Raw genomic sequence first — 21,871 nt, 5'->3', positions numbered from 1 at the left:
CATGATATAGTTTGAGAGAACCATTGTAAAGTGGTAGGGGGTATTGGATCCTTCCATTTAAGCAAAATGGATAGTTTGGCCATTAATGTGACAAAGGCAATCATACGGTTAGTGGAAGCAGATAAATGGCCAGACTCTATCCTTGGTAATCCAAAAATTGCAGTGATTGGCTGCGGTTGTAAATCAACATTCAATACAGTTGAGATAATGTTAAAAATATCCTTCCAATATTTTTCCAAAAGAGGACAGGACCAAAACGTGTCAGAGAAGCCACATTCGATTTACATCTGTCACATATAGGATTTATGGTGATTTAAAAAAAACGAGCTAGCTTATCTTTTACATATGGGTCCTATGAACTACCTTAAACTGTATCAGAGTGTCTGGCACACATTGAAGATGTATTAACTAAATGAAGAATTTTCTTCCAAGTCTCTGTGGGTAAAGATGTCTGGAGTTCACTTTCCCATTCATTCTTAATCTTGTCCAGTGATTCTGGACGTATTTTCATAATTAAGTCATAGATTATTGCTATCAAGCCCTTCTGATAAGGATTAAGACCTAAAATTTTTTTCCGTAATTTCAGTTTTATATGGTGTCAGAAAAGAGGGTATAGTAGCTTTTAAAATTTCCAATCTGCAAATATTGAAAAAAGTGTGATCTAGACATTGTATTTGTTAGACAGTTGTTCAAAAGATGAAAAACAGTTATCAATGAATAAATCACGAGTGAAATTTGTTGCTGTGTGGCAGCAGTACAGTGCAAGACACAAATTACTATAAGTTACAAAAATAAATTGTGCAAAAGAGGAATAATGAGGTAGTGTTCATGGACCATTCAGCAATCTGATGGCTGAGGGGAAGAAGCTGTTCCTGAAATGTTGAGTGTGGGTCTTCAGGCTCCTATACCTCCTCCCCAATGGTTGTAATGTGAAGTGGGTGCGTCCCGGATGGTGAGGGTCCTTAACGATGGATGTTGCCTTCTTGCGGCACCGCCTCTTGAAGATAGAACGTAGAACGGTACAGCACAGTAGGGCCCTTTGGCCCACAATGTTGTGCCGATCTATATGAATACCTGCTCCATGATCAATCTAATCCTTCCCTACTGCACAGCCCATAACCTTCCCTTTTTCTTTCTTCCATGTGACTGTCTAAGAGACTTTTAAACGTCCCTATTGTATCAGCCCCTCCACCACCCCCGGCAGTGCGTTTCAGGAACCCACCACTGTCTGTGTAAAGAACCTACCTCTGACATCTCCCCTGAACATTCCTCCTCTGACCTTAAACGGATGTCCTGTGGTATTTGCTATTACCACCCTGGAGAAAAGATGTTGTTTGTCCACTCTATCTATGCCCCTCATAATCTTACACACCTCTATCAAGTCACCTCTCATCCTGCATTGCTCCAAAGAGAAGCCCTGTTTTGCTCAACCTTTCCTCGTAAGACATTCTCTAATCCAGGCAGCATCCTGGTAAATCTCCTCTGCACCCTCCAAAAGATTCTACATGCTTCCTATAATGAGGTGACCAGAACGGAACACAATATTCTAAGTGTGGTCTAACCAAAGTTTGATAGAGCTGCAATATTACCTTGCGGCTCTTGAACTCAATCCCCTGACTAATGAATGCTAGCACACCGTATGCCGCCTTAACCACCCAATCAACTAATTAATTAATCAATTAATATAGTAGATATTAAGAAAGAGGATGTGCTGGAGCTTTTGGAAAGCAAGTTGGATAAGTTGCCTGGACCAGATGAGATGTACCCCAGGCTTCTGTGGGAGGTGAGGGAGGAGATTGCTGAGTCTCTGGCGATGATCTTTGCATCATCATTGAGGATGGGAGAGATTCCGGAGGATTGGAGGGTTCTGGATGTTGTTCCTTTATTCAAGAAAGGGAGTAGAGATAGACCAGTGAGTCTTACTTCAGTGGTTGGTAAGTTGATGGAGAAGATCCTGAGAGGCAGGATTCATGAACATTTGGAGAGGTATGATATGATTAGAAATAGTCAGCATGACTTTGTCAAGGGTAGGTCCTGCCTTATGAATCTGATTGATTTTTTTTTAGGATGTGCCTAAACAGATTGATGAAGGAAGAGCAGTAGATGTAGTGTATATGGATTTCAGCAAGGCATTTGATAAGGTACCCCATGCAAGGCTTATTGAGAAAGTAAGGAGGCATGGGATCCAAGGGGCCATTGCTTTGTGGATCCAGAACTGACTTGCACACAGAAGGCAAAGAGTGGTTGTTGATGGGTTGTATTCTGCATGGAGGTTGGTGACCAGTGGTGTGCCTCAGGGATCTGTTCTGGAACCCTTACTCTGATTTTTTTATAAGCGACCTGGATGAGGAAGTAGAGGGATAGGTTAGTAAGTTTGCGGATGACACAAAGGTTGGAGGTGTTGTGGATGGTGTGGAGGTGTTGTGGATAGTTGGAGGGTGTATCCACAACACCTCCAACTTTTGTGTCAGAGGTTACAGTGGGGCATAGGACCAGTGGTGTTCCGCTGGGACCCCTACTCTTTGATTTATATAGATGACTTGGATGAGGAAGAGGAGGAATGGATTAGTAGGTTCGTGGATGACATGAAGATTGGAGGGGTTTTGGATAGTGCAGCAGGTTGTCGCAGGTTACAACAGGATATAGACAGGATGCAGAGTTGGGTGGAGAAGTGGCATATGGAGTTCAACCCAGATAATTGTGAAATTGTTCATTTTGGTAGGTCAAATACACAGCACAGATCCCTACAGAACACCACTGGTCACCAACCTCCAGGCAGAATATTCTTCATCCAGTACCGCCCTCTGCCTTCTGTGGGCAAGGGCCCATTGGTCCCATACCTCCTGACTTTCTGAATGAGCTTACCATAGGGACCCTTGTCAAATGCTTTACTGAAGTCCATATACACCACATTCACAGCTCTACCTTCATGTATTTGTTTTGTCACCTCCTCGAAAAACTGAATTAGGCTCGTGGTGCATGACTTTCCCCTCACAAAGCCATGCTGACAATCCCTAATAGGTCTATGCTTCTCCATGTGCTCGTAGATTCTGTCCCTAAGAATCCTTTCCAATAGCTTGCCCACCACTGACGTAAGACTCCCTGTTCTATAATTCCCGGATTATCCCTATTACCTTTCTTGAATGAGGGAACAATATTAGCCATCATCTAATCCTCTGGTACCATTCCTGTGGCCAGGGAGGAAGCAAATATCATCTTCAACACCCCAGCAATCTCACTTCCCGTAGTAACTTGGGGTATCTCCCGCCTGACCCCGGGGACTTAGCTATCCTAATGTTTTTCAGAAGCTCCAACACTGCCTCTTTCTTAACCTCAATATGCTCCAGCACATTAGCCTGTTCTACACCTACCTCGCATTCATCGAAGTCCCTCTCCCTGGTAAAACTGAAGCAAAGTATTCATTAAGGACCTCCCCTACCTCCTCCACCTCCAGGCACATGTTTCCCCCTTTATCCCTGAGTGGTCCAACCGTCTAATCATCCTCCTGTTCCTCACATATGTATAAACGCCTTAGGGTTTTCCTCAATTCTACTTGCCAAGGCCTTCTCGCATCCCATTCTGGCTCTCCTAAGTTCCTTCTTAAGCTCCTTCCTGGCTACCTTACAATTCTCAAAAGTCCTGCCTGATTTTTGCTTCCTAAAGCTCAAAGTATGCTTCCTCCTTCCTCTTGACTAAATATTTCACCTCCCTTGTAAGCCATGGTTCCTTTACTCTACCATCCTTTCCCTGTCTCAGTGGGACAAACTCTCCATGACTAAAACATTCCATCCCAGACAACGCACTGGTGGATCTCCTCCGCACCTTAATAACTCCTCCAGTCCTACTGACGTTGTGAATCTTTTCTCCATCCTTTCGAGCTTAATGACATCCTAGCTAGGTGACCAGAACTGTACACAATACTCTAAGAGCTGTCTCACCAATGACCTGTAACATGATGTTCCAACCTTGTACTCAGTGCCCTGACCAATGAAGGCCAACATGCCAAATGCCACCTTCACAATCTGTCTACCTATGTCACCACTTTCAGGGAACTATGTACTTGTACTTCTAGGTCTCTTTGTTCTAACACAGTCTCCAGGGCCCTGCCATTTACAGTGCCAGTCCTGCCCCGGTTTACCTTACTAAAATACACCACTGCACTTGTCTGAGTTAAATTCCATCTGCCATTCTTTGGACTACTTTCCCAGTTGATCCAGATCCTGTTGTGACCTTAGCCAGCCTTCACTGACCACTCTACCACCAATTTGGTGTCATCTGCAAATGTACCAACTACATTCTCATCCAAATCGTTAATGTAGATGATGAAAACAGTGACTCAACACTGATCACTGTGGCACACCACCAGTCACAGGCCTTCAATCTGAAAAACAACCTTCCACTACCACCTTCTGACACCTTGCACCAAGCCAATTTTGTATCCAACTGGCTATCTCACCCTGGATCGCCATGTGAACTAACAGTCTGGACCAGCCTACCATGCAGGACCTTATCAAAGGCCTTGCTAAAATCCATGTAGATGATGTCTACCATCCTGTTCTCATCAATCCTATTAGGGGAAAAAAAACTGTCAAATTCAGGGGTTGTGATTTTCCCATACACAAAGCTACGTTGACTATTCCTAATCAGTCCTAGCCTTTCCAAATGCAGATAGATCCAGTCCCTCAGAATCCCCTCCAGTGACGCTAGGTTCACCAGCCTGCAGGTCCCTGGCTTGTCCTTGTGTCTCTTCTTAAATAAAGGCACGAAAGCACATTAGCCAGCTTCCACTCTTCTGATACATCGCTTGTGGCTAACAATAATAAAGTATCTCTGCCAGGGCCCCGGCACTTCTTTCCTACCTTTCCATACTGTCCCAGGGCATTTGGTCAGGCCTTGGGGATTTATTCACCCTTATGCACTTTAAGATTGCCAGCACCTCCTTTGTAATGTGGATTAGTTCCAAGACATCACTTCTTTCTTCCTTGAATTCCCTTGCTTAAATGACCTTGTCTACAGTAAATACAGATGAGAAATATTCATTTAAGATCTTGCCCCGTCTCCTGTGGCTCCAACCATAGACGACCACATTGATCCTTAAGGCACGCTGTTCTCTCCCTAGTTGCCCTTTTGTTCAACCTGGCATTCTTTTTGTATGTCCTACCTTTATAAGTCCCCCAAAATACATCACCTTGCATTTATCAGGATTAAATTCTATCTGCCATTGTTCTACCTAACTTGCCAACTGATCAATGTTGTTCTGCAGCCTAACACTGCCCTGTTCCCCATTGACAGCACCAATGTTTGTGTCATCTGAAAACTTGCTAATCTCTTCTAAATGCTTGAGAATATAGAGCTAGTTTACTGAATCTCTCATTCTATAGCAAACCTGCCATCCTAGGAACTAGTCTGGTAAACTTCATTAAACTCCCTCTCTGGCACATGTATCCTTTTTTGGGTAAGGAGACCAAAACTGTACACAAGCTCTTTGTGGTCTCACCAAGGCCCCTGAAACTGCTGTAAGATGTCATTCTTATGAGAGGATTTGAGTACAAGATAAGATGCACTTCATCCCTGCCCTTGCATATTAGCTTTGAGTGATTAGTATACAAGGACAGCTTGATCTGTTTGAACATCAACAGTTAAGGAAAGGGGATAAATGTGGATGGAAATTAAGGTCCTCAGTTTGGGAAGGGGAAGGCTGATTTGAATATCGTAAGATAGGAATTGCCAAAAGTAGACTGGGAATTGCTACTTGCAGGTAGGCCTACACCTATAAACAGGAGTCATTCAAAAGTGAAATAATGAGAGTTCAGGGCCATTGTGTTCCTGTAAGTGTGTTTGGAATGGACAGCAAGTCCAAGGAACCCTGGATGTCAAGGATCATAGAGTCAGATTCCCATTAGCACAGAATCAGGCCCTTTGGCCCACCATGTCCATGCTGACCAAGTACCTATCTGTACTAGTCCCATTGAGCAGCATTTGGACTGGAGGTTTCCATGCCTTGGTGATGCAAGATATTCATCCAGTTATCTTTTTAAATGCTGTGAATTCCTGCCTTCACCACCCTTACGGGCAGTGGGTTCCAGACTGCAATCATCTCACACTTGTTAGGGTTAAATGTGACCTGCCAATTCTCTGCCCAATTTACCAGCTGACCAGTATCTTTTTGTACCAAGAACAACAGAACAGTACAGCACAGAAACAGGCCTGTCGGCCCATGATGTCTCTGCTAACCATGATGGTAGTTTAAACTGCACATGGTCTATATCCCTCCATTCCCTGCCTGTTCACGTGCGTGTCTAAATCCCTCTTAAACATTGCTGTTGTTTCTGCTTCTACCACTTCCTCTGGCAGTGTGTTCCAGACACCTACTGCCCTGTGTGTGTGTGTGTGTGTGTGTGTGTGTGTGTGTGTAGGTGGGGGGGGGGAGGATGGTGGAATAAACTTACCTCCTAAATCTCCTTTAAACTTTCCCCTCTTACTCTAAACCTATGCTCTCTAGTATTTGACATTTCCATCCTGGGAAAAAGACTGACTGTCTACTCTATCTATGCCTCCATAGCGGTTAGTATATGCTATTACAGCACCAGCAACCTGGGTTCAATTCCGGCCGCTGTCTGTAAGGAGTTTGCATGTTCTCCCCGTGTCTGTGTGGGTTTCCTCCGGTTTTCTCCCACATTCCAAAGACATACGAGTTAGGAGCTGTGGGCATGCTATGTTGGTGCTGGAAGAGTGATGCATCTCACTGTGTGTTTCGATGTACATGTGACTAATAAATAAATATCTTGTATCAGGTCTGCCCTCAGCCTCCACTGCTCCAGAGAAAACAACCCTAGTTTGTCCAATCTCTCATAGCTTAAAAACTGTTTACTCCAGGCAGCATCCTGGTAAACCTCTACTGCACTCTCTCCACGTGCTTCCTGTAATGGGGTGACCAGAACTGCACACAATATTCCAAATGTGGCCTAAACGAAGATGTGCGGGACAAGTTTTATTTTACCCAGAGAGGTAGGTGCCTGGAAAGCACTGCCATGGGAAGTGGGGGAAGCAGATTTGATAGTTGTGTTTGAGGCTTCTAGATAGGCAGTGAGTATGTAGGGGTATGGATTGTGTACAGGCAGAAAGGATTAGATTAATTTGGCATCATGTTCAATACAGACATGGGCTGAAGGGCCTGTTCTGTGCTGTACTGTTTATGTTCTATTAAATTTTGCAGCTGTTATGGTGGGATTTGAACTCTGGTCTCTGGATTGTTTGTCCAAGCCTCTGGATTACTGGTCCAGTAACTACTCTCAACATCATAGGCTATATTTATATTTGTGGCCTTTGTGTTTGTTTGACCACTTTATGGAATAATACACCCAGCCTGGCTTTTTAATGTTAAATGAGAGTTGGAAGATTGGACCAGAGTCCTGAGGATGGAAGTTCAAATCCCAGCAGAGCAGTTTGACAATTTGTATTTTATTTCCAACAATCTGGAAGTAAAAAGCTGGCCTCTGTGAAACTGAACACGAGGCCACCAGATTGAGCTGGTTTAGCTTGCACATCAATAATTTCCTTCAGGAAAGGAAGCCATTGGATTGTGTAGTATGTGACTCCAGACCTGTATCAATGAGGTTGGCCATTAGTTATCTTCTGAATGTTCTGCTGCCAGGATGTCTGATGGTCAGTGTGTGGCTCCAAACTAGCACCACAGAAGCACGTTGCACACAGTGGGACCATCTGTGGGTTCATCTGGCCACTGCTGGGTGGAACTCTCTTGGGTGCACCATCAGCAGAAGGAGAGCAACCAGGTGGTGCCTCATCACCATCTCAGGGAAATGGGATGGTCAAGGCTGGCCTTGCTACTGATGCCCTTCTCCCATACATTGCATTTTTAGAAATTGCACATTTGGCCAAATTGGCATTTGATCTTTTGTTAATGAATTATTTTGCCACTGTTATGCTTTATCTTGATATCAGTATTAATTTTTAGTTTTACTTTACAGAGAATACAGACAGAAAAGTAACATAACCTTTCACAACAATTACACTGTCTCATACCGTGAATATCGACGATACTATTTCTACCCTGATGGGTCGGCTGGAAATGAAAGTGACGTACTTGTATTGCCCAACATGCTTGCCTTGGTAGGTATGAGCGTCACACCAGTGTTTCATGTATGGGCAGCAGTTGAATTGGAGTGAGGAGTAATGCTGCAAAAGTCGCGAGGTTCTGATGATATAGCTTATCTTCTATATATATATATATATATATATATATATATATAAAAAAAAAATGCCATATAATTTATGATCTAGCCACAGGCTGTGTGACCCAATAGGCCTTTGGTAATGGTATTCAAATAATTTTTTGCCATTCTCACTCTGTTCCTTTACATTGAGCTGCTTCTAGAAGCTCTCTGCTTCAAACATTCCACATCGCATTGAGTTCCAGATTCTCATTGCTGGTAAGAAACATTCTCATGGCAGAGGTGTCTAAGACCAGGGGGTATAGTGTTTAAGGTGAGGAATAAGAGGTGTAGAGGGGATCTGAGGAAGAGGATGGTTAGAATCTGGAACACTCCCGCCAATTGGGTGGTGGAGGCAGATAGTCTCACAACATTTAAAGTATCTGGATGAGTACCTGAATCACCAAGGCATAGAAGGCAATGGACCAAATGCTGGTAAATGGGATTGGTATAGGTGAGCTAAAGGGGCTGTTTCTGTGCTTCATGATTCAATGACTCTAACATTGAGCCCAGACTCGTGGAGGTATCATGTCAATCATGCATAGTGAAAGCTCCTCCTGATTACCGCCCATGGAATCGGTGCTCCTCTATATTGACTAGGAGCAAGAGCACTGAATGTTCTGGCTGGGGAACTACAATGTTTATCGCCAAGACTGGCTTGGTACCACTGTCATAGACCTAGCTGGCCAAGGCATGAAGAACAGAACTGCCAAACTGGGTCTGTGCAGGTTGTGAGTGAACCAACATGAGGAAAAAACAAACTTTATCTCATTGCTCTTTTCCACTGAACCAGGTTTGATCCCAGGTCTGACAGAAATGGTAGACTAAGATTCTAGAAGATGAAAAAGAAAAGGTCAAGAAAAAGAAAGAAGCTTACATTGTGTTTAGGAGGTCGGGGACGAGTGAATCCTTGATGACTACAAAAAGATTAAGAATACTCGAGTGAAATCAGGAGGGCAAAGAGAGGGTACGAGATGGATCTGGCAGGTAGGGTTAAGGAAAATCCCAAGGGCTTCTCTAGCTATATGAAGAGTAAAAGGGCGGTTAGAGAGAGAGGGTAGGTCCTCTTGGAGATCAGCAGGGCTGCCTATGTCTTGAGCCGCAAGGGATGGGTGGAATTTTTAAGGAATATTTCTCCGCTGTGTTTACTGAGGAGAAAATCATGGTTGCTCAAGAGAAGAGAAATTAGTGGAGATGTTTTGAAGAAATCTATATTACTAGGGAGGAGGTATTAGCAGCCTTACAGCGCATTACGGTGGATAAATCCCCAGGGCCTGACTGAGTGCATCCTCGGACCTTGTGGGAAGCAAGAGGAGAAATTGTGGAGGCGCTTGCAGAGATATTTGCTTCATCGTTAGCCACTGGTGAAGTTCCTAAAGGTGGCTAATGTTATTCTGTTGTTCAAGAAGGTCAGCAAGGATAAGCCAGGGAACTACAGGCTGGTCAGCCTGATATCAGTAGTGGGGAAGTCACTGGAGGAAATTCTGAGGGACCGGGTCAACCAGCATTCGGATAGACAGATTAGGAGGAGTCAGCCTGGTTTTGTGTGTGGGAATTCGTGCTTGATGAATCTTTCAGAGTTTTTTGAGGAAGTAACCAAAAAGGTAGATGAAGGTAGGGCAGTGGATGTTGTCTGTTTGGACTTCAGCAAGGCCTTCAACAAGGTCCTACATGGTAGGCTGGTCTGGAAGTTTAGGTCCCATGGAATCCAGGGAGAGCTAGTTAGGTGGATTCAAAATTGGCTTGGAGGTAGGAAGCAGAGGGCAGTGGTTGAAGGTTTTCTTGGAATGGAAGCCAGTGACTAGTGGTGTGCTGCAGGGGTCGGTGTTGGGACCCTTGTTATTTGTCATTTACATAAATGATTTGGATGCGAATGCACAAGGCTGGATCAGCAAGTTTGCGGATGACACGAGATTAGGAGGAGGAGTTGATAGTGAAGAAGGTTATCGTAGATTACAGGGGGTTCTTGATCAGTTAGAGAAGTGGGCCAAGGAGCGGCAAATGGATTTCAATCAGATAAGTGTGAGGTGATGCATTTTGGAAAGTCAAACCAGTGTTTGACTTGTACTATGAATGATAGGGCACTAGGGAGTGTAATGGAACAGAGGGACCTGGAGTATAAGTGCATAGTTTGTTGAAAGTGATGTCACAGGTAGTCAGGGTGGTGAAAAAGGTGTTTCACACGCTGGGCTTCATCTATCATGGCACCGAGTATAGGAGTTGGGACGTTATGTTATAGTTGTACAAGTCATTGGTGAGGCTGCACTAGGAGTACTGTGTACAGTTGTGGTCACCCTGTTATACGAAAGACCTAGTTAAACTGGAAAGAATGCAGAAAAGATTTACGAGGACGTTGCCAGGACTAGGCCTGAGTAATAGGGAGAGGCTGGCCAGGCTAGGTCTTTATTCCTTGGGACGTAGGAGAATGAGGGATGATCTTATAGAAAGATTTAAAATTATGAGAGGCATAGATAAGGTGGATGGTAACAGTCTTTTCCCCAGGGTAGGGGAGTCCAAAGCTAGGGGGCATAGATTTAGGGTGAGAGGGGAAAGATTTACAAGGGACCTGAGGTGCAACTTTTTCTCAGAGGGTGGTGAGTATATGGAATGAGCTGCCAGAGGAAGTGGGTGAGGTAGGTATGACAGTATCATTTAAGAAGCACTTGGATACGTACATGGAGGGACGGGGCTTGGAGAGATATGAGCTGAACACAGGAAATTGGGACTAGCTGGGTGGGCACTGTGGTCGGCATGGACTGGTTGTGCCGAAGGGCCTGTATCTGTGCTGTATTGCTTTGAGTCAGAGTTATACAGTATAGAAACAGGCCCTTTGGTCCAACTCAGCCTTGCAGACTGAGTTGACTACCCATGCTGGTTCCATTGGTCTGCACTTGGTCTATATCCCTATAAACCTTTCCTATCAATGTACCTATCTAAATCTCTTTTAAATGTCGTAATTGTAGCCACTTCCACAACTTCCTCTGGCAGCTCATTCCATATATCCTCCCCCCTCTGTGGAAAAAGTTGCCCCTCAGGTCCCCTTTTCAAATCTTTCTAATCTCTCTTTAAACCTATGCCCTCTAGCTTTAGACTCTGCTACCGTGGGGAAAAAAGACTGAGCATTCACCTTATTTATAAACCTCTACAAGGTCATGCCTCAGCCTCCTGCGCTCCAGGGAAAAATCCAGCTTCTCCTTATAACTCAAGCCCTCCAGTCCTGGTAACATACACGTGAATCTTTTCTGCACCCTTTCCAGCATAATGACAGAGAAACAAAGGACTTCAGGTGCTGGAATCTAGGTAAAAAAACATGGTGAAGCTGGAGGGACCCAGCAGGCCAGGCAGCATCCGTGGAGAAAAGCAGGCAGCCAACATTTAAGGCACAAGGTAGTGATAAGTAGATGCAGGTAAGAGATAGTGATAGGCAGGTCTGGGGGAGGAGGGGAGAGCAGATCCACCTGGGGATGGGTCAAAGGTAAGAAGAGGGAGGGGGATAAAAAAGCTAGGGAAGGGAGAAAAAGCATGGGGTGGGGGGTTACTTAAAGTGGGAGAATTCAATGTTCATGCTGTTAGGCTGCAAGGTTCCAAGACGTAAAATGAGGTGCTGTTCCTCCAGTTTGCGCTTGGAATTCTCCTGGCAGTGAAGGAGGCCGAGGACTGACATATCAGTGATAGTGTCCTCCCCCACACCTGCCTATCACTATCTCTTACCTGCGTCTACCTATCACCACCCTGTGCCCACCCCGCCTCCCCTCTTTTGACAGCCTATCATTGCTCTGCTTTCCCCTTTCCCTATCTTCAGTCCTGAAGAAAGGTCCTGACCCAAAACATTGACCGCCTGCTTTTCTCCATGGATGCTGCCTAGAGTGCTGATTTCCTCCAGTGTCATGTTTTCCAGCTTACTGACATCCTCCTTGTAGCTGGATGACCAGAAATGCACACAGTACTCCAAGTGTGGTCTCACCAATGACTTGTACAGTTGTAACATGACATCCCAACTCTTGTACTCAAAGCCCTGACTGATGAAGGAAAGTGTGCCAAATGCCACTTTCACCACCTTGTCTACCTGGGTCTCCACTATCAGGGAACTGTGTACTTGTACCCCTATGTCTCTGTTCTACAACACTCCCAGGGCCCTGCTATTTTGGCTATTTACTATGTACGTCCTGTCCTGTCTTGGTTTATTAGATTCATAGTAACACATGGAAACGGGTCTTTCGGCCCAACTCGTTCATTTAACTTCCCAAATTGCAACACTTCACACTTGTCAGAGTTAAATTTCATTTGCCATTCCTTTGCCCACTTTTCCAGTTGATCTAGATCATGTTATAATCTCAGATAACCCTCTTTACTGTCCACTATACCACTAATTTTGCTTTCTTCCTCAGACTCACTAACCATGCTGACTTTATTCTCATACAGATCATTAATATAGTTGATGAATAACAGTGGACTGAATACCAATCCCTGTGGCACACCACTGGTCACAGGTATCCAATCTAAAAAAAAAACCCTCCACTACCACCCTCTGACTCCTTCCAGCAAGACAATTTTGTATCCAATTGATTAGCTCACCCTGGATCCCATATGATCTAATCTTCTGGCCAGACTACCATGCAGGACCTTGTGAAAGACAATCCATATAAACAACATGCCCTACCCTCATCAATTTTACTCTTTACCTCTTCATGGGATATGCTGGACCACGTGCTGCTGCTGATGGTCCACAGTGCCTTATGGATGTCCAGATTTGACCTGCCAGATCTGTTCTGAATCAATCCCATTTAGCCCAATTGTAGAGCCACATGCCATCATGCACAGTGTCCAGTGTGTGAACACGAGACTATTTCTGAGCAATAAACCTTATCACGATTCCATATGTGGCAGATGCATCTGTCCATGAAAGTATTGGTAGAAGTGATTACTCCTTTGACTGGCAAAGTCCTGTCTTCCCAGCAGAAATATACCACAATCTGTAACCTGATAGTCTGACATATTCCTCATTCTAAAGTCAGTTTCAAGCTATGGAATCCAAGGGCTACTCCCTCCTTCCTGGCTACTGCCACTTCTGTTGGGCCTTCCTACAAGGTGTACCCAGGGATTGTGATGGAGGTGACCAGCACTATACCTGTAAGGTACGATTCTACAAGGCAGTTTCTTAATTAACCCATGGGTCAGCTCTACTAATTTAGATATTAACAATTATGGCAGTAAACAAGCAATTACTAACAGTTAATTCATAGTTTAAAACAAGTGTATATCCATTTAAGAGACAAAGCACAACAGGAAAAGTGGTCCAACTGTGGCTAATGAGAGACGACAACGATAATGTTGGGTCAATAGAAAATATTAGGACAGATAAGCCCCTGGGGCCTGATGAAATATTCCCCAGGTTGCTCTGCGAGGCGAGGGAGGAGATTGCTGAACTGTTGGCTAGGATCTTTGATTCCTCGTTGTCAACGGCAATGGTACTAGAGGATTGGAGGGTAGCAAATGTTGTCCCCTTATTCAAAAAAGGTAGTAGGGATAGTCTAGGGAATTACAGACCAGTGAGCCTTGCGTCTGGTGGGCAAGCTGTTGGAAAAGATTCTTAGAGATAGGATCTATGAACATTTAGAGAATCATGGACTGATTAGGGACAGCCAGCATGGCTTTGTGAAGGGAAGATCATGTCTTACAAGCCTGATAGGATCCTTTGAGGAGGTGACCAGGCAGATTGATGAGGGTAGTGTAGTGGATGTGGTCTACATGGATTTTAGTAAGGTGTTTGTCAAGGTTCCACGTGGTAGGCTTCTTGAGAAGGTCAGAGGGCATGGGATCCAGGGGGCTTGGCTGTGTGGATTCAGAATTGGCTTGCCTGTAGAAAGCAGAGGGTTGTGGTGGAGGGAGTGCATTCAGATTGGAGGGCTGTGACTAGTGGTGTCCCACAAAGATCAGTTCTGGGACCTCTACTTTTCGTAATATTTATTAATGACTTAGATGAGGGGGTAGAAGGGTGGGTTAGCAAGTCTGCAGATGACACAAAGGTCAGTGGTGTTTGGATAGTGTGGAGGACTGTTGAAGATTGCAGAGGGATATTGATAGGATGCAGAACTGGGCTGAGAAGTGGCAGCTGGAGTTCAATCTGGAGAAGTGTGAGCTGGTGCACTTTGGAAGGACAAACTCCAAGGCGGAGTACAAAGTTAATGGCAGGATTCTGAATAGTGTGGAGGAGCAGAGGGATCTGGGAGTTCATATCCACAGATCACTGAAAGTTGCCTCACAGGTGGATAGGGTAGTTAAGAAAACTTATGGGGTGATAGCTTTCATAATTCGTGGGATCGAGTTTGAGCCGCGAGGCAATGATGCAGCTCTACAAAACTCTGGTTAGACCACACTTAGAGTACTGTGTCCAGTTCTGGTCGCTTCATTATAGGAAGGATGTGGAAGCGTTGGAAAGGGTGCAGAGGAGATTTACCAGGATGCCGCCTGGTTTGGAGAGTATGGATTATGAGGAGAGACTAAGAGAGCTAGGGCTTTACTCTTTGGAGAGGAGGAGGGGAGACATGATTGAGATATACAAAATATTAAGAGGAGTAGATAGAGTAGACAGCCAGTGCCTCTTTCCCAGGGCACCAATGCTCAATACAAGAGGGCATGGCTTTAAAGTAATGGGTGGGAAGTTCAAGGGAAATATCAGGGAGGATTTTTACCCAGAAAGTGGTTGGTGCATGAAATGCACTGCCTGGGGTGGTGGTGGAGGCAGGTACGTTGGTCAAGTTCAAGAGATTGTTAGATAAGCATATGGAGGAATTTAAAGTAGAGGGATATGTGGGAAGAAGGGGTTAGATAGTCTTGCGCGTGGTTTAAAGGTCGGCACAACATGGTGGGCCGAAGGGCCTGTATTGTGCTGTATTGTTCTATGGGTCTAACAAATAAGTGTGAGGAATATTTCATTACTTTTCTATTTCAAACATAATAAGGGACAACAGATTTGCCCCCAATGTGCACACAGTTTAAAAAAAAAATGAAGCAATGTACGAAGCTGAGATTAGAACCATAGAACACTACAGCCCCTTCAAGTCTGTGCCAAAACTTCATTCCACTAGTCCCATTTACCTGCACCCAGTCCATAACCCTCCAGACCTCTCCCGTCCATGTATCTATCCAATTTATTTTTAAAACTTAAGAGTGAGCCTGGATTTACCACATCAGATGGCAGCCCGTTCCACAGTCCCACCATTCTTTGAGTGAAGAAGTTCCCCCTAAATCTTTGCCCTTTCACCCTAAAGCCATGTCCTCTCATACTTATCTCTCCTAATCTGGGTGGAAAAAGCCTACTCGCATTAACTCTGCTATACCCCTCATAATTTTGTAAATCTCTATCAAATCTCCCCTCATTCTTCTACACTCCAAGGAATAAAGTCCTAACCTGTTCAATCTTTCCCTGTACCTCAACTCCTGAAGACCCAGCAACATTCTAGTAAATCTTCTCTGCACTCTTTCAATCTTATTGATGTCCTTCCTATAGTTAGGTGACCAGAACTGCACAATACTCCAAATTTGGCCTCACCATAACATCCCAACTCCTATACTCAGTACTTTGATTTATGAATGCCAGGATGCCAAAAGCCTTCTTTACAACCCAGTCTACCTGTGATGCCACTTTCAGGGAATTATGTATCTGAACTCCCAGATCCCTTTGTTCCTCTGCACTCCTCAGTGCCCTACTGTTTACTGTGTATGTTCTACCTTGATTTGTTCTTCCAAAATGCAACACCTCACACTTGTCTGCATTAAATTCCAACTGCCATTTTCTGGCCCATATTTCCAGTTGGTTCAGATCCCTCTGCAAGCTTTGAAAGCCTTCCTTGCTGTCCACAACGCCTCCAATCTTAGTGTCATCAGCAAACTTACTGATCCAATTTACCACATTATCATCTAGATCATTGATATAGACAACAAACAACAATGGTCCCAGCACAGATCCCTGAGGCACACCACTAGTCACAGGCCTCCAGTCTGAGAAACAATCATCCACTACCACTCTCTGTCTTCTCCCACACAGCCAGTTTGGAATCCAGTTTACAACCTTCCCATGGATACCTAGTGTCTGAACCTTCTGAACTAACCTCCTATGTGGAGCCTTGTCAAAGGCCTCACTAAAGTCCATGTAGACAACATCCACAGCCTTTCCTTCATCTACTTTCTTGGTAACCTCCTCGAAAAACAAGAAATAGGAGCAGGAGAAGGTCATCTGGCCTGTCGAGCCTGCTCTGCCATTCAATAAGATCATGGCTGATCTGGCCGTGGACTCGGATCAACCCAGCTGCCTTTTCCCCATAACCCTTAATTCCCCTACTATGCAAAAACCTATCTAACTGTGTCTTAAATATATTTAATGAGGGAGCCTCTACTGCTTCCCTGGGCTGAGAATTCCACAGATTCACTACCCTCTAGGAAAAGCAGTTTCTTCTCATCTGTCCTAAATCTACTCCCCCAAATCTCTAGGCGATGTCCCCTAGTTCCAGTCTCATCTACCAGTGGAAACAACTTGCCTAACTCTATCTTATCTACCCTTTTCATAATTGTTTTGTTTCTGTAAGTTCCTCTCTCATTCTTCTGAATTCCACTGAGTATAGTACCAGGCAATTCAATGTCTCCTCATAGGCTAACTCCCTGATCTCCAGAACTAACTTGGTGATCCCCCCTCTGCACCGTCTTCAAAGCCAGTATGTCTTTTCTCAAGTAAGGAGACCAGAACTGCACGCAGTACTCCAGGTGCAGCCTCACCAGTACCCTGTACAGTTGCAGCATAACCTCCCTGCTCTTAAATTCAATCTAGCAATGAAGGCCAACATTCCATTTGCCTTATTGGTAACCTGTTGCACCTGCAAACCAACCTTTTGCGATTCATGCACAAGCACTCCCAAGTTCCTCTGCACAACAGCGTGGTGCAATCTTTCACCATTAAAGTAATGATCTAATCTTCTATTTTTCCTTCCAAAGTGGATGACCACACATTTACCAACATTGTACTCCATCTGCCAGACCCTTGCTCACTCACTGAACCTATCTATACCTCTCTGCAGACTCTCCACATCCTCTGCACAATTTGCTTTACCACTCAGTTTAATGTCATCAGCAAATTTAGATAGACCTCACACGATCCCCTCTTCCAAACTGTTAATGTAATCATTAATGCCGACCTCTAATTTGTAAACAATGACCTTTAGTTCTAGCTTCTCCAACAAGAGGAAATGTCCTCTCTGCATTCCCGTCGAGACCGCTGAATATCTATTATGCTTCAATCGCTCTCGCTCCTTAAACTCCACTGGATACAAGTCTAGCCTCTCCAACCACTCTTCATAGAACAACTTGCCTATTCCAGGTATCAGTCCAGTCAACCTCCTCTGAACTGCTTCCAACTCATTAATATATCACTTTAAATAAGGAGACCAGTCCTGTATACTAGATATGGTCTCATCAATGCCCTATGTACCTGGATAAGTCATTAATTTTACTAATTATAGTGAAACTCTGATAATCCATATAAACCACCCAGTGGTTCAGCATCTTGGTGTACCAGGTGTTGTTTTCCACATGCTTGTTAAATCCAACCCTGTTCCCATTCTGCTTTTAAACTGGGGTGGGGGGGGGGGGGGGGGGGGGGCGGGGGCAGCTGTTTCCCACTCTCCTTTTAGTCATGTAACACATGGTGCCATGGTAAATTGAAAAGAAGCCTGGGAACGGGGTTTCCACAAGTTTTACAAATTGGTGGTGCAGGAGATAACCTATTGGCATGGATAAAAGATTGGCTGGCTAACAGGAAACAGTGACGGAGAGGTTGGACAGGCTAGAACCTTATTCCTTGGAGCACAGGGGTGTAGAGGGTGATCTTATAGAGGTGTATAAAATCATGAAGGGCATATGGTGAATACACAGTCTTCTTCCTGGGGAAGGGGAATCAAAAACTAGAGGGCATAGGTGAGAGGGGAAATATTTAATAGGAACCTGAGGGGCAACTTTTTCACCCGGAGAATGGTATGTATATGGAATGAGTTACCAGAGGAAGTGGTTGAGGCAGGTACATTAATGACATTTAAAAGGCATTTGGACAGGCACATGGGTAGGAAAGTTTCAGAGGGATATGGGCCAAATGTCAGCAAATGGGACTGGCTTAGATGGGCATCTTGGTTGGCATGGACCAGTTGGGCTGAAGGGTCTGTTTCCTTGCTATGTGACTCCATGATTCTAAATTAGGTATAAATGTTTTTTCTTGTTTACCAAGATGTAACAAGTGGAAAATCCTGACTCACTAATTTGATAAAATTTTTTGAAGAGCTAACTGAGTACATGGATGAGCACAGTGCAGTAGATGTTGTCTACATGTACTTCAGAAAGGCCTTTGACAAGGTTCCAGATTTTAGGCTGATCCAAAAGGTGAGAGCCTGTGAGATCCAGGGAAAGCTGGCAAATCAGGTCCAAAATTGGCTTGGCAATGGGAGGCAGAGGGTGACAGTGGAAGACCAAAGGACATAGGAGCAGAATTAGGCCATTCGGCCCATTGAGTCTGCTCCACCATTCGATCAGAGCTCACTTATTTTTCGCTCTCAACCCCATTCTCCTGCCTTCTCCCCGTAACCTTTGACACCCTTACGAATCAAGAACCTTTCAACTTCCACTTTAAATATACCCAACGACTTGGCCTCCACAGCTGTCTGTGGCAATGAATTCCACAGATTCACCACCCGCTGGCTAAAGAAATTCCTCCTCATCTCTTTTCTGAAGGGATGCCCTTTATTCTGATGCTGTGCCCTCTGGTCCTAGACTCTCCCACTACTGGAAACATACTCTCCATGTCCATTGTATCCAGGTCTTTCAATATTTGGTAGGTTTCAATGAGATCCCCCCTTCATCCTTCTAAACTGCAGTGAGGACAGGTCCAGAGACATCAAATGCTGCTCATACATTAACCCTTTCATTCCCAAGTTCATTGTAAACCTCTTCTAGACCCTCTCCAATGCCAGCACATCCTTCCTTAGATATGGGGCCCAAAACTACTCACAATTCTCTAAATGTGCCTTATAAAGCCTCAGCATTACATCCTTGCTTTTATATTCTAGCCCTCTCAAAATGAATGCTGACATTGCATTTGCCTTCCTTACTACCGACTCAGTCTGCAAGTTAACCTTTAGGAAATCCTGCACTAGGACTCCCAAGTCCCTTTGCGCCTCTTTCTGAATTCATTCCCAGTTTAGAAAATTGTCTATGCCTTTTATTACTTCTACCAAAGTTCATGACCGTACACTTGGGCAGGCACAGTAGTGTAGCGGTTAGCATAACACTTCACTGTGCCAATGACCCGAGTTCAATTCTGGCCACCATCTGTAAGGAGTTTGTACGTTCTTCCCGTGTCTGTGTGGGTTTCCTCCGGGTGCTCCGGTTTCCTCCCACATTCCAAAGATGTACAGGTTAGGAAGTTGTGGGCATGCTATGTTGGCGCTGGAAGTGTGGCGACACTTGCGGGCTGCCCCCAGAACACTACGTAAAAGATGAATTTCACTGTGTTTCGATGTACATGTGACTAATAAAGATATCTTATCTTCCCTACACTGTATTTTATCTGCCACTTCTTTGCCCATTCTCCCAACCTGTCCAAGTCCTCTGCAGACTCCCTGCTTCCTCAACACTACCTGCCCCCTACCTGTTTTGTATCATCCGCAAATTTGGCCACAAAGCCATCGATTCCGTTGTTCAGATCATTAACATATAACGTGAAAAGTAGCAGACGCAATACTGACCCCTGCGGAACACCACTAGTCTCTGGCAGCCAACCAGAAAAGGCCCCTTTATTCCCACTCTTTGCCTTCTGCCAGTCAGCTAATCTTCTATCCATGCTAGTACCTTTCCTGTAATATCTTGTTTAGAACCATAGAAAACTACAGCACAGAAAACAGGCCATTTGGCCCTTCTAGTCTGTGCCAAAACATTATTCTGCTAGTTCCATTTACCTGCCCCCAGCCCATACCCATCCAGACCTTTCTCGTCCATGTATCTATCCAATTTATTCTTAAAAGTTAAGAGCGAGCTGGTATTTACCACATCAGATGGCAGCCCATTCCACACTCCCACCACTCTTTGAGTGAAGAAGTTCCCTCTAATGTTTCCCCCTAAACCTTTCCCCTTTCACCCTAAAGCAGCGTCATGTGCGGCGTCTTGTCAAAGGCCTTCTGAAAATCTAAGTAAACAACATCCACTGACTCTCCTTTGTCTATCCTGCCTGCTACTTCCTCAAAGAATTCCAACAGATTTGTCAGGCAAGATTTCCCCTTAAGGGCACCATCTTGACTTCGGCCTATTTTATCATGTGCTTCCAAGTACCCTGAAACCTCATCCTTAATAATGGACTCTTATCTTATCAACCACTGAAGTCAGGCTAACTGGCCTATAAATTCCTTTCTTTTGCCTCCTCCCTTCTTAAAGAGTGGAACGACATTTGGTATTTTCCAGTCCTCTGGAACCATTCCCAAATCTAGTGATTCTTGAAAGATCACTACTAATGCCTCTGCAATCTCTTCATCTACCTCTTTCAGAACACTGGGCTGTAGTCCATCTGGTCCAGGTGATTTATCTACCTTCAGACCTTTCAGTTTCCCAAGCACCTTCTCCTTAGTAATAGTGACTACAAGTTGGAAGGTTGTTTTTCTGATTGGAAATCTGTGACTAGCAGTGTACCGTAAGGGTTGGTGCTGTGACCCTTGATGTTTGTGATGTACATTAACAACTCGGATGTGAATGTAGGAAGTACGATTAGTAAGTTTGCAGATTACATGGACATTTGTGTTGTAGATAGCAAGGGGGATTGTCTTGGGCTGCAGTGATATTGATCAGCTGGAAAATTGGGCAAAGCAATGGCAGATGGAATTTAATCCTGACAAATGTAAGGTGTGAAAGGAGAATAGAATGCACACAGTAAACGATGGAGCCCTAGGGAATGTTGATGAACAGAGTGATCATAGATCCCAGAAAAAGGAAACTGGTTAGACTGCACCTGGAGTGTTGTGTCATTCTGGTCACCCACTATTGGAAGGATGCGATTGCACTGGAGAGAGTGCAGAGGAGATTCACCAGGATGTTGACTGGATTGGAGCATTTAAGTTATAAGAAGAGGCTGGGTTTGTTTTCACTAGAGAGAAAACTGAGCAGAAGAGACTGAGGGCTACCCTGAGAAATTTGCCTTCTGCAAAACCACGTTGACTTTGCCTGATCATTGCATCACAGTGGTACAGCTGGTAGAGCTGCTGTCTCTGGGCTCCGTGACCTGGGTCCAAACCTGCCTCCAATGCTGTCTGTGTGGAATCTTTAGTTATTCCTATGACTGTGTGGGTTTCCTCCCCCCTCATGCTGCAGGTTTGTAAGCTAACTGGTCACTGTAAATTGCCTCTAGTGTGTAAATGAGCAATGGAGTCTGGTGTTGGAGTTGATGGAAATAGAATAATATGGGATTAGTATAGATGGTCATTGTGCAGGCTCAGTTGAATGGCCAGTTTCCATATTCTGTGGCTCTATGACACCATGATTATTTTTAATTCTCAAATGTAATATCATTCAAGATAGTTTAGTACAGCTGCCAAGTGCCATGGTCACACAGCATGGAA

The 21,871-nt window shown here is 44.5% G+C and overlaps 1 protein-coding gene across 11 annotated transcripts in view; it reads left to right on the top strand.

Moving 5' to 3' along the window:
• Positions 1–21,871, top strand: part of scarb1 (scavenger receptor class B, member 1) — a 142,125-nt gene that overhangs the window by 14,811 nt on the left and 105,443 nt on the right. For all 11 annotated transcript variants that reach the window (XM_052031744.1, XM_052031739.1, XM_052031738.1 and 8 more), the window contains one exon: positions 7,989–8,130. In XM_052031744.1, the coding sequence (XP_051887704.1) occupies positions 7,989–8,130 (142 nt within the window). The remainder of the gene's footprint in view (positions 1–7,988; positions 8,131–21,871) is intronic.

Source organism: Pristis pectinata, chromosome 17 (genome assembly GCF_009764475.1).
Source record: "Pristis pectinata isolate sPriPec2 chromosome 17, sPriPec2.1.pri, whole genome shotgun sequence".
Classification (NCBI taxonomy): Eukaryota; Metazoa; Chordata; class Chondrichthyes; order Rhinopristiformes; family Pristidae; genus Pristis; species Pristis pectinata.
The sequence above is the reverse complement of the archived record's forward strand: the minus strand, read 5'-3'. Positions and strand labels throughout refer to the sequence as shown.